Raw genomic sequence first — 13033 nt, 5'->3', positions numbered from 1 at the left:
CCCGCACGTCTAATACCATCCAATACAAGAGAGTCAAAATGTTTGCATTTATTGGCATTCATTTCAAAAATGGTGATGAGAGGCAAAAAGAGGTGATGACACAATTGCACGCTAATGGATGTCACTTTTAGAGTCATAAAAACGGCCACAAGGAGGCAGAAGTGCATTCGATAAGAGCTCAGCAGAGATCATGTGAATGGAAGAATCACACATGACAGCAAGGAGGAAGTGGAAGAACGTGGAGGAGTGTAGCTTGCTCAGGGTTATGCATTGTAGGAAAGCGTTAACACATGCATATGCACGCACACGCGTGCGCACACATGCACACACACAGTTCCGTTCAGTTCCAAATGTGAAAATTATAAATAGTTGATGGTGTTACATTTATAAGTAAATTGTTATTTTGAGGTAAAACAACCTTTTTGTGTTGTTTATGGTATAGTTTATAGTGTAGTTTAGATATTTCAGCTGTCACAAAAGCGAAAAATGTGTGTCAAAGTGAAAGTTATGCTTGAAATGTGTTTTTTTCCAGAAAAAGCTGGTTTTCTCCCTTTTTTAGTCGGGAACTGATATTTTCCTGAAACTTACCTATGTTCTAATGCTGATTACTAAAGAACGGAAAAAGCTAGAAACAAACTTTTTTTTCCTTTCTTTGGAAAAATGTCTGGAATTGAGTTAATGTGGTTGAAATATTAGCAAAATCAATTGACAAAGTATTGCAAACACCTCTTTGCTGACTTTTCATGTAAGAAGTGGCTCAAAATGGACAAATATTGCGCTTTAGTTTGTTTTGAAGCAAAAAAACGGTGCACCCGCACATGTCTAATACCATCCAATACAAGCGCTATGTCACAAAGTTTGCATTTATTGGTATTCATTTAAAAAATGTTGTTTTTTATTGAATGTGGTTGTAGTGGTGAAATGAGGTGAGGAAATTATTGCCAAGCCCTAAGTGGCTGAAAATAGACATAATGTTTGACTGGAGACATATGAAACAGAATATGGAATGTAATGATAAAAAAAATAAAAATGTCAGTCACAACAGTGACGCACGCTTCACACTCTGGAGGAAGAGGATGCACATGCGCAGGAAATGTGACAGCATTGCCTGGCGGCGTGTGCATGAATGAAGAGTCTCTGCATGCATGCAGATGTTTACCATACGGGTGAAAGAGCTTGGGGCACAGACTCAAAGAGCTCTAATTGTCTTTGAAGGAGAGAAGGTTGCATCCTTGACGTGCATTTTCTAGCTGTGGTGTGTGTGTTGCACAGCCGATCTTATCCAAAGGCAGGTAGAGCCAGATAGAGATGTATTTGGAGTGCTCTTTCAAGAGGCCATTTCAACTGTGCTAATTGCTAATTGTCCATGACTAACGCACTCACTGGCCTTTGAGCGAGCTGCAGATGGGGGAAATTGTACAGTGATTTTTTTTAAAGGATCTCAGAGAGATAGAACGAGGTTTTTAGTGATGCTTAATTTACACAATTTGAATAATATCAGCCGTAAATGTTCTCTTTAGCTAGCTAGCTGTTTGTTTTCTGTTTACTAGTTCCCACCAAGCGAGCTAATTGGTCAATCAGGTCATTGCGCAATACGTACCCGGAACGCAATTGCAAGGACACAAGGACTACGTCGCTTCCTCCTTTCGCTAATTTATACGACAGAGCTTCTGTGACATCACGTGCTGTGGTTGTTATTATTTTTTAAATGTATGAACATGAATGGTCAATAACCACACTTCATGTATGTAACATGTTTGGAGGCTATTTTTTAAGTGACTCTTGTTAAAATACTTTGTTAGAAAAAGAATATAAATAAATAAAAATGACTTCAATAAAAGTGTAAAAACAAAAAATTAAAATAAAAATGACTCAAATAAGTGTAAAAAAATAATCAAAATAAATTAAAATGACTTGAAAAAGTGTAAATAACAATAAAATAAAAAAATATTTAAAAAAATCTTAAAAATAAATAACAATTAAAAATGACTGACAGTATATAAAAGAAAATGTGGGTCCCAGGTTGAGACCATTTGAGAACCCCTGGTTTAAATGATACACAATTGGTGGGAACTACTTTTTCCTCCGCCTGAGTAAGAGCGTCATGTGCAAGCGCAGTGGCAGGCTGCTCCGTCAGTCCATTGAAACAGTGGCCATGTGTGAATTGTGGATAAAGTTTTCATTCTCATACTAGTTCTTAGTAATTAATCATTTATTTCAATGGTTTTATGATTTTTTTTTATTGTTTTAAATACCTTTTTCACATATTTTGTATGATTTTGTCCTTTTGGTTGTTGTGTATCTACTGTATGTGAAGGCAGATATATTGACGCAGCTTTAAGGTGGCGCAGGTGTACCTAAACAAGTGGCCAGTGAGTGTCATCACATTAAAGCCAAGTGTTAGTATTATTAATATTATATTTTTCTCATGTGTGAATGAGCACGACCAGAAACAGATTCAGGGTGCGTTCACCTTTGTCGTGTTGGCTTTGGTTTAAAGGAAGTCTTGTGCGTTTGCTCTGCGAGTACACTTCATTTGGTCGGCATTGAACGCCATCATCCTCCAAACACCGAACCGTTTATAACGTTTGGTCCAGACCAGAGTGGTGAACTAGCAGTGTGAACACAGCCTCATAGAGTGTGTGCCTGCTGTTTTGCAGGTTGTTCAGTGCCATCTTGGAGCAGGCTACTAAAGGTGACGGGGCCGCTCCCATCGGAGGAAAGGCAGCGGGCTTCGACGTCAAGGCCCTGAGGGCGTTCCGAGTACTCCGACCCCTCCGACTGGTCTCTGGAGTACCCAGTAAGTGTCCACTCAGGGAACCTGTGGGATACTGCAATTCACAATGGAAGGCGGACGCTTCAGGGGGATCAGGTGTGAATGAAGATGGGGATGAACTGCAGCGCCGATGCGCACCGCTTCACACAATAACAAACTCTAGTAGACTTGTCCCGTCGTGTCTTGTTGGATTATTGATCTATTTGGGCTCACAGACGACTCATCTGTGTGTGTTTCCGTTCTGTAAACCGGGTGTGTAGTGAGAAAAATGCAGTGAAAAATGATAGGATGATATTATGTAAGATGTGCTAAGAAGTAAACATAGTTCAAGGAAAAACTGCATCCCTGCTTTGTAGTAGAAAAAGCCTATTATTAGTATCAGCTTGGGTCTCGGGTATTGCAGGTGTTGTTTTTTTCATTTTTATTTTCCAAATATTTTAATTTTCTTCTTAAATAATTTTTGGAAATGTCCTTTTCACAATATTATGACTTTATTCCCAAGACATTTTGACTATTCCCATAATATTGTAGCTTTTGCCCCCCAATCTAATTTGCAGCTTTATTTAGTTTTGTTTGTTTCTCATAATACTACATTTTTTTTCGTTAATATTTCATCTACAGCTACTAAAATGACATTCTTTTTTTATAATATTAGCAGTTTATTCTCATAAAATTGCAATTGTTTTTCTCACTACAATGTGCCTTTTTTCTCTTCATATTTTGACTGAATTCTCATAAAATTACAGTTTTTTTATTTTTATTTCTGCTGTTGTTGTTTTTGTAAATTTGCCAAATATTTCAACTTTCTTCCTCTTAAATTTGGACTTGATTCCGGTAATATAACTTTTATGCAACCTAATTTTATTCCACTAAAATGGTGTTATTTTTTCCTAATATTAGGTTATTTTTGTAAAAATCTAACTTTTTCTCTGGCGATAACAACTTTTTTTCTTAATATTATCGCTTTATTCTCTTAAAATTACTGCTGATTTCCATTTTTGCTGGGTTTTTTAAAAAAGTTTTCTTGTGAAATTATATTTTAGAATGTGCATCAGGTTGCAAATGGCCTCCGAGCTGCACTTTGAATACCCCTGCTTTAAACCCTTCCACTTGACAATGAATGGTGTCATGATGATTTAGCAGGACTTATTACCTAAATATTCAAAAGGTTTTGTTTCAAAAAATACATTCATTTTTTTCCTGAAAATTATTTTGATTATTTATCAGATTTTAAAAAATAATAAATGAAATAAATCTATAATCAGTATTTAACAAAGTATGTGCCCTGCAATTGGCTGGCGACCACTCAAGGCCCGAAGTCCGCTGGGATAGGCTCCAGCAATAGGCTCCTGATACTCCTAATTAGGATAAGCAGCATAGAAGATGGATGGATGGATGGGTATCCGTGCGTGTAAATAATGTGCCCTCGACTTTAACACAATATAAAAATGAGAAAATGTAGAATTCTTACAGTAATGTCCGCCAGGTTTATGGAAGTACTACAGTGACATCACAACAGGTTGACATGGACTGAATTGTCCTTATTTGGGCATCCAGGATGTACTCAGCATCTCAGCATCATACGTTCTCTGCAGGTTTACAGGTAGTTCTGAACTCCATCATCAAAGCCATGGTTCCTCTGCTTCACATCGCCCTGCTGGTCCTCTTCGTCATCATCATCTACGCCATCATCGGCCTGGAGCTCTTTATGGGCAAGATGCACAAGACCTGCGTCCACGGGCACACAGGTACACACTCTCGCACCAAGGCGCCATTGATTAGCGTCTTATTAATGCGGTCAGTAAAACGGTGGAAACTGCACTTCAAGCCGTTGCATCCATTAAATATTTATACCGTCATTTATGCTCTTGAGTATGAAGGACTTTAGCAATAATTGCAACAGCGCTTTGCCGTAAATGATTGAGCCAATTTTCAATAAAGGAGCCCCCCAGGTGGAAATGGACTTGAGTGTTATAGTGATGGTATAGGTCCCCTGAGAGGCATTAGCGCTCCTCTGGGTAAGTGCCAGCAGAATACTCTACTGCCCCCTACACATCAAGGCCGCCCACCCCCCCTTGTCCATGTCGCAACAATAACTGCCAGTCCGTTCACGTCCTGTGTTTAACATGTCATCTCAGGCACAGCAGCGGAGGAAAAACCGGCTCCCTGCGCCCCCGATGGGGCTTACGGCCGCCACTGCACCCACAACGGCACCAAGTGCAAAATGGGCTGGGAGGGCCCCAACGACGGCATCACCAACTTCGACAACTTCGCTTTTGCCATGCTGACCGTCTTCCAGTGCATCACCATGGAGGGCTGGACCGACGTGCTGTACTGGGTGAGCCGGGCGCCACAGCGGTGGGCACCCTGTGTTGGTGCACTACAGGCAATACGCCTTGAAGGGGTGTATTGTAGCTGTGTGTAGCTTTTTGCCAGGTGTGCTTGGAGGTGTGTGTGTGTATGTGTGTGCGCTCTACACCCCCCTCTACTAACACACTGTTTGCTTCCACCTGCCACACACACAACATGTATAAAATACACCGTAAATGCTCCCAAATAACGCTTCTATTCAGTCATCTGCCCAGTCTCCTCCAGGGGGCGTGGTCTCTAATTAGCGCCGGCTCAAAAAACATTGGCCATGGCTGTAGGCGTCGTCCTGATGTAGTTGTGTTGTGACCTCCATGCGATGGCAGCAACTGCATTTCAAGTATTGTAAGCAGTCAGCATTCCAGCAGCTTATTTCTACCTCTGCATGCGCTTTAAAACGGTTGGCGTAAAACGCATGAGTGTTAGGCTTGCCCGTACTGTTGTTTACAAGGAACTCATCAGCGCTATTAATGCAGGCTGAGCTGTTTGCAGCTTACCGCTATTACAACACGGACTATTCAAATTACAGAAATAACAGCCTCTCCGCGTCCAATTCATGCTCCGTCCTCTCATACGATGATAATAATGCTCAGTTTTCATTGACACAGCTATTCACAGAGCAATATGACAGCAATCTGATGATTATGTATTACTGTATTTCATCAATCATCAACACCCTCAGACGAAAGCTGCTTCACCCCAAGGACACAACCCAGAGAGGCAAACTCAGCAATGTTGTTTATGCAGTGCGGTGTAGAGAGGAGTACAATGACATCTACATTGGAGAGACTAAGCAACCCTGATACAAACGCGTGGTGCAACTTAGGCGAGCAGTTCCTTTGGGCCCAGCGTCAGCAGTTAATTTGCATCTCAAAAAGAATGGACATTCTTTTGAAGACAATCATGTCCAAATTCTGGATAGGGATGACCGCTGGTTTGACAGAGTTGTGAAAGAAGTCATTTACTGTGCCTCAAAGTTGAAAGGACCTCTCAAAAGAGAGGAGGAGGTTTGCGCCATCAACTATCGTGTGCTTATAGCAGTGTCCTAACCTCTCTCCCCCAAAGATTGCCTCATTCAGCGTAAGTGTTGCCACTAACGAGTTGTTTTGCCACCAGGCAGGCACCACACGGATAATAGCATAATATAGCATAAATAGGGAAACGCCACACCTAAAATTTTAGAACTGAAGAAGCCTTTTGGATGAAAGGTGAAAACACCTTCCACAAACAAGAAGAGTCCAGTTGCCTCGATCCAACCTGTGTGGATTATCATGACCTGGACGACAGAGAATCCACAGAGACACGTATTCGGAATCAGTCATTTTGGAAAAAAAAAAAAAACACAGAAAAACGCACACATTTTGAATCATGAATCAATTTTGCCAGTTTGCTTGCCCCTCTGTAACATGCACTGCTTTTTTCTTCTTCTTTCTTCCCCATCTTAACCCACCAATGATTTCTATTAACCCACATATATCTATATATCTATCTGTCTGTCTCTCAGATGCAGGATGCTATGGGCTATGAGCTGCCATGGGTCTATTTTGTCTCTCTCGTCATCTTCGGCTCCTTTTTCGTCCTCAATCTGGTTCTGGGGGTGTTGAGTGGGTAAGAGCCTCATGCTGTTGTCCTTGGAGTGTGTGTGCTTTGTGTGTGTGTTGTCTTAAAAGCAGCGCCAGCATTACGTTGTGATGCAAATCGTGCTGGCTCGTATATCATACGACTTTATATGGACAAGTGTTGAGAAGCTGCAGATGAAGTCGGGTCAGTCCAAAACACAAGCACACGCGCGTGCTTACATATGAAAGAAGCGGTAGCGTAGCCATCTGTTACGTCCATGTCATCTGAGCGCAAGAGGCCGTCAGAGCCTGTTTTGTGATGGACAGATGGGCACACGGACACACACACTCACACACACACTATCATCCATCCAGTCATACATTTGTAAAGCAGGCCCAGTTGTTTAGAGTCCGCATTGGATAGTTCACCTCAGGTTAGTAGTGGCCCTCACAAGGATGCAAACAGTGAGTGCCTTGCCAAGAACAAGCACCACAATTCACCTCTCGGGTCAGCCTTGATGGAAGAATGCAAAGAAAAAGTTGCACAAAAAAGAAAAGAAAACAACTGTCTGGAAGAATTAGTAGTGGTCGTAATATGAATATGTTTTCTATCGTAGGAACCGAGGGGATCTCGTGAGATTAAAATGTGATGAGATTTCTCATTTGTGGGAAAAGCTGCATCGCAACAACGGGGCAGCCAGACTGTGAGCTATGCATGGCTACTATGAATGATAATACAGTAATATGGAGGTGGCAGTGTCCAAGGCATAACTGAAAGCGCACATGAAGTGTTTTATACACACTTTGCAATCCAAGCGGTGTTCCCAGCGTCATCGTCAGCGTGTGACGTGCAGCTGTTTTTTCCATCGAGGTTGAACAGCTGCTTGCTGCTTGTTGATGTCCAAGCAGAAACTGTAGTCATTTTGATCACTTCTACTTAAGGTTTGTCAGATCAGCTCACGCAGATGTTCGGACGCTCATTGCAGGCCAACTAAGCTCGTCTTTCAAGCACCGCCAATCATCTGTTTCAAAACACACCTCATACATAGAAGACAGTTTGTGTGTTGTGTTGACAGTTTAGCGACATTTTACAATTTATTCGGTAATTGAATGCAAGCCATCGACAAAGGGGAAGTATCCGCTGAGCAGGCGAGCAGGAGTGAGCTCCACCTCCGTAAGAGCGAGGGGGGCATCTGTGGAATGTGGCTCATTGCAGAAATAAAATAAATAAAAACACAGCAAAAGAGGAACAAAAGGCATAATGTAACTACAAAAAGCTAAAATGTTGATACTAATAACTAATAAAAACACAAAGATGTTCTTTAAATATTTGTATATGTATAGATGTCATAACAGTGGTTTATTTGGTCTCAAAAAATGTTGCCGATAATATCTTTGAGCATCAGTTTGTGGGACAATAAACATTTCGAAACACATCTGCATTGTTTTGTGACTCGGTTAAACAAAAAAGTTTGTTTGTCCAGTCATATTTTTTGTTGTGCTTTTCTTAAAATGGATGTTAACATCTCGTGCATCGTCTCGTCCCGTGATTTGGGTATCTCATGACACCCCTATAGGACACTGTACAAACAATGGTTGGAAAGATAAGACAGTGTAAGGTGCAGTCATTTTTTACATTTCAATGATTGTATCAATCAATCTGTTTGACAGTACACACTGTAGTAGACCAGACATACAGGGTAAGTATGGGATGTGTAGTATTCAATTCATATACAGCCATCAATGAGGACTGCGGTAATGTTGGGTCCAAGGGGGAGTCTAACTATAACGCCTCCTCTCTTGAGTCACTCATTAAGCGGCCAATTAGCTGGTGTGAACTTCCAGCTCTTCCTCCATCCATCCATCCCTCCCTCCCCCCCTGTACAGAAATGCACCTGTTCCCGTTCAGCTGACCAAATTATCCTGCAGAAATCCAAGCAAGCATCTAACCTCCTTCCTTCCCTTCTCACGCTACTTTGTCCCTCCCAGGTGAATGACGCAGTAGGGTACAAGTGGCCGTGGGTGTATTTTGTCACCTTAATCATCATTGGATCCTTCTTTGTGCTTAACTTGGTTCTCGGGGTATTGAGCGGGTAAGGGGCCGGGGTCAAAGGGCACTTGAGACTCTCTTTTCACCCTCACTGCTGCACTTTTTGCTACCTTATATGGACTATGGCTTCATTCTTCAGCAGTGGATGAATAGGCTGTTTGAGTTTAAGGCTATGTACACATGACAACAGGCTAATCACCTCTTTGCACCCGGCAGGTTGCCATGCATGGACTTCTTACAGATGTCATCTGAGAAATGTAAAAGCTCTTGTGGAAATCTCGTGAAGACTGTAGAGCGCACTGGTATATGTAAGCCATACCCACTAAATTCAAAGACGAAAAAAAGATGTGTACATATATAGGCCGCACCAGTCTATAAGTCGTAACATGGGATATTTATAATACAGAAAGATGTTACGCGCAAAGATCTTATGAAGTTTTGGTGAAATAAATGTTTTTTTCCAAATCGCGCCGAACAGTGCGTGTAATACGACTAGTTAAACAGTGACCCACCAGAAAAGTCATTCATTGCTGTCTTCGTCGTCCTCCTGAAAATTGAAACCACTAAAGTCATCTTTTTCAGCGTCAGAATTGAACAGCCTCATAATTCCTTTGTAAGACAGTTTCTCTCTGTCTCTCTTTCGTCGTCGCTCTCTGTGTCATTTTTGACTCGAGGCAAATTAGCCCTTCGCAGTAGCCAAGCCATTCAAAACCCGTTGGTGACAGTAGATTTTTTTGACACACTATAAAGCAAGACACTATAAACCTTGCAATTCTATCTACACTTGTTCCCATCATCACTCGCTAGCTCCTATGATGAGACGTGAGACGTGAGATGCTTTTTTTTCCAACATCTGCCGCGGTCCAAAGTGAAGCTGTAGTAATTCTACACTTGATCAACGTTACTTAAGATTTGTCAGATCAAAACATGATCGCTACATAGGACTTCAAAAGGTCATATTAGCATCCACTTCACTCGTCTTAGTCACTGCTTCCTGGAGCTGCACTCGGAGCATCATGGGAACTGTAATTCTTTTAGCCATGAATTGCTGGCTGTCCAACACTGTATAAGCCGCAGAGTTTAAAGCGTGAGAAAAAAAATAACGGCTTATACACCGGAAATTACTATACATAAGTCTGAAATGTTGCACATATAGGATAGGGCCTCGTGCTTTAGCCTTTGAAAAGTGAACTTTTTGGGTTTGTGCCATAAGAAATGAAAGAAATAAGAAAAGTATACTTTTTTTTAATGGAACATGTTTAATGAAGATACTGACTTACAGGTGCTGGTTTCATTTGGTAGACGCACATAATTTACAATGGGCACATGCAATTAAAATAAAAAAAAAAAAAACATTCACGATCCTCCTGGGATCCATGTAAGTCAGTGTTGATTTTAAAGATAATGTATATGTACCAATCATTTTCCTAGTTAGGGCATAAACGACCTATTTCTGACCTAAATCCGTTTTTTACCATTATTGGAGCCCTGTAGATGTGAAATAACACCCCATAACATTGACAGTGTACTTCCTGTTAGCTATTGTCTCATCGATGTAACGTTACTGACACCTAGAGACCAGTGTAGAATACTACTCTCTTGCCACTGTTTGTGGCTAAGGAGAGACTCACATTGCACTTCAATGGCTTTATTAACAAGCAGAGAACACATGCAGTGAACATTGACACAGGAGCTGCTGCAGGCCACTCTGTACACTGCTAACCTGCTGCTAGCACTCAGCTAACAGTCAACTGCGGTGCAAAATGCAAATACCCCCCAAGATGTTGTTTAGGAGTTTCAGTCCTAATAAAAGTCTATCTGGCGCAAACAGCTCGGGGTGTCTTGTCCGTGGGACTCTTTGTCCAACTCTAATGACTAATGACGCTGTTAGCGCACTACACAGCCTGACCTTTTACCAACTGCTTCATGGCGCTCTCAGACAGACCGGCGTGATAATTTATGGCCGAGCAGGAATCGGAGCGAGGGAACAACATGTTGGAAACAATACAAGAAGCGGCGCTGACGGGATGGAGGACGTGTCTAAGCGCGGCTCTCTGTCTGTCTTGTGTGTTCATCTTCACTGTGACTAACACGCCTGGTTAGTGACCCGCGCGCCGAGTTGGCAAACAGAAGACAAGGAGCTTGGCGATGCACGGCGTTCTCAGAGAAGAAAAGCTCCAGGATAAATCCTATAACTGAAGAAATAGAACGTTTAAAAGGAAAAGTAGCCCCCCATCTGCACACTAACATCTTTTTTTATTAGGTTTCCCTTCCTTCCAATTTAAAGCTTCACCCCAATGCCGATTTCTATAAACACAACTTTCACCTGGGATTGTTTTCCTGCCTTTATCCTCTTCCCAGAGAGTTCTCCAAGGAGCGAGAGAAGGCCAAGGCTCGTGGTGACTTTCAGAAACTCAGAGAAAAACAGCAGCTGGAGGAGGATCTCAAGGTAGGCTGCCCTGTAAAGACTTAAAGACAGTAATAATCCAGCATTATCGTGTTTTTCAACATAGGGCTACTTAGACTGGATCACTCAGGCTGAAGACATCGACCCAGAGAACGAAGAGGAGGGCCTGGATGATGACAAACCCAGAAACTGTGAGTTCTTCATCCGTCCTGGTGCGCTCTGTGGCTCAGGTCTTTGGGGTTTACGCCAACAATAGGTATTAAACTAGTTCAGAGTGCCGCCGAGGCCGAGGCACCGTTTGAGGGAGCCCCGAGTGCTTTCACTCTCTAATAAAGACGGCTCGTACATTAATAGACAACACTCCATTGGAGTCCAGCAAGTGGCTTTTTTTCCTGATGGCATTAAGATTCACATGCAGCGTCTGACTCGGCAGGCTTTTACAGTAAGTGTTTGAGGTGACAGCGGGGACTGTCGCAGCTCCTTCCTGCCGCCGGCAGCCCCGAGACTGACAGAAGCAATAAAAAGCAATGTATCACTTGATAACGCTGTCTCTACATCCATGCCTCTCCATCCATCGCCTCCATGCTAGTGTCCTTCAAGAAGTCAGCCACCTCTCTCTCTCTCGCTCGCTCTCTGCAATGACACTCCTACTATTTCTCCTCCATTTTTATACCACACTTCACTTCACTGTGCGGTGCATCATTTTTTCACTCTCAAAATTTAAAGGGTGCCAAAATAGGCGGTCCGTGTCGCTTTTTGGCAACCGTCTCATCTAAAGCAGTGATACCCAACCGCTGTGCTGCGGCAGGAAGTTCTTCGATTTCACTGCATCTAATTATCACGTATTTACAATCACACCTCAGCTTTCGTGCGCCATCATTCAGTTTTCGTCAAAAAAGTTTGCCTCGCTTTTCGTACACTGTCTCAGTTTTTGTACAATACATGGAGTACCAAACTAGTCCGTTACTGCCCCGTACTGCCTTTTTCAGCGAAATCAACCCTATGCGTTGCTGACTCACTGTCGGTGCTTTTTTTATTGAGTGCGACTGCTAAATGACCCGCCATGGGGCCAAAGAAAATTGTGAGTGCCAGCAATGTGATAAAAAGTCGAGGACCACTACTGAATTGGATTTTCGCCAGACGAACAAATTAATAACGAAAACCGAGGTATCACTGCAATACAAATAATGTGTCCTCGTTCATCTTTATATGCCAGTGGCATAGAACAATTAAATGCTCTTCCACTAAATGGCAGAAGGTATATAATTCCAATGTTCCCCCTAATTTTTCAAGTGTCTGAGCATACACACAAACGATCTGAGCTTTCCTTGGACCCCTGTGAGCGCCATCAGACGTGCACAATGTAGTATCACACCTCTCCAAAACATGACAACTTGAGGTAATCCAATTTCCTTTCTATGGTATTTTGTTTATGAGTGAGCTCAAGCGGACGGCAAGGCGTATTTCACTAAGTAGCTTTCCTTGTTGTCAACCTGAGACAAAAAAAAGCCGTGGAAATATTTCATCCAGTTAATGATCTGAATCTTGCAGGAAACCCCTAGTTTATACCAGTCATTATATTTCATTTCCATTTTATTTTGTTAATTATGTGTACTTTAATTTCCTTATTTCCTTTCTGTTTTGCAAAAGCCTGTTCTGGCACTGTGGATCTTGCCCTGTTTTACATCTGAAATTGATGCCATATTTGTTGTATATGTTAACTTTTGTCTAAATTAAAAAAAAATAAAAAAATAAAAAATGTCAATCGAAAAAAAACAACCAACAAACTTGGCGTCGCCGTTGCCAACTCCTTGGTTGGAAAAGTCCTGGAAGTCGCTAGATGACATCGTCATATAATTAGCATATTATTTGCA

At 41.9% G+C, this 13033-nt stretch overlaps 1 protein-coding gene across 3 annotated transcripts in view; it reads left to right on the top strand.

Moving 5' to 3' along the window:
- The window catches only part of cacna1c (calcium channel, voltage-dependent, L type, alpha 1C subunit), a 131763-nt gene that overhangs the window by 75582 nt on the left and 43148 nt on the right, over positions 1-13033 (top strand). For all 3 annotated transcript variants that reach the window (XM_054800061.1, XM_054800062.1, XM_054800063.1), the window contains exons 5-10: positions 2661-2800; positions 4372-4524; positions 4915-5114; positions 6648-6751; positions 11114-11201; positions 11266-11350. In XM_054800061.1, coding sequence (XP_054656036.1) covers positions 2661-2800; positions 4372-4524; positions 4915-5114; positions 6648-6751; positions 11114-11201; positions 11266-11350 — 770 coding nt within the window. The remainder of the gene's footprint in view (positions 1-2660; positions 2801-4371; positions 4525-4914; positions 5115-6647; positions 6752-11113; positions 11202-11265; positions 11351-13033) is intronic.

The sequence above is a fragment of the Dunckerocampus dactyliophorus genome, chromosome 15, assembly GCF_027744805.1.
Source record: "Dunckerocampus dactyliophorus isolate RoL2022-P2 chromosome 15, RoL_Ddac_1.1, whole genome shotgun sequence".
NCBI classification, from domain to species: domain Eukaryota; kingdom Metazoa; phylum Chordata; class Actinopteri; order Syngnathiformes; family Syngnathidae; genus Dunckerocampus; species Dunckerocampus dactyliophorus.
This window is presented reverse-complemented; position numbering and strand designations above follow the sequence as displayed.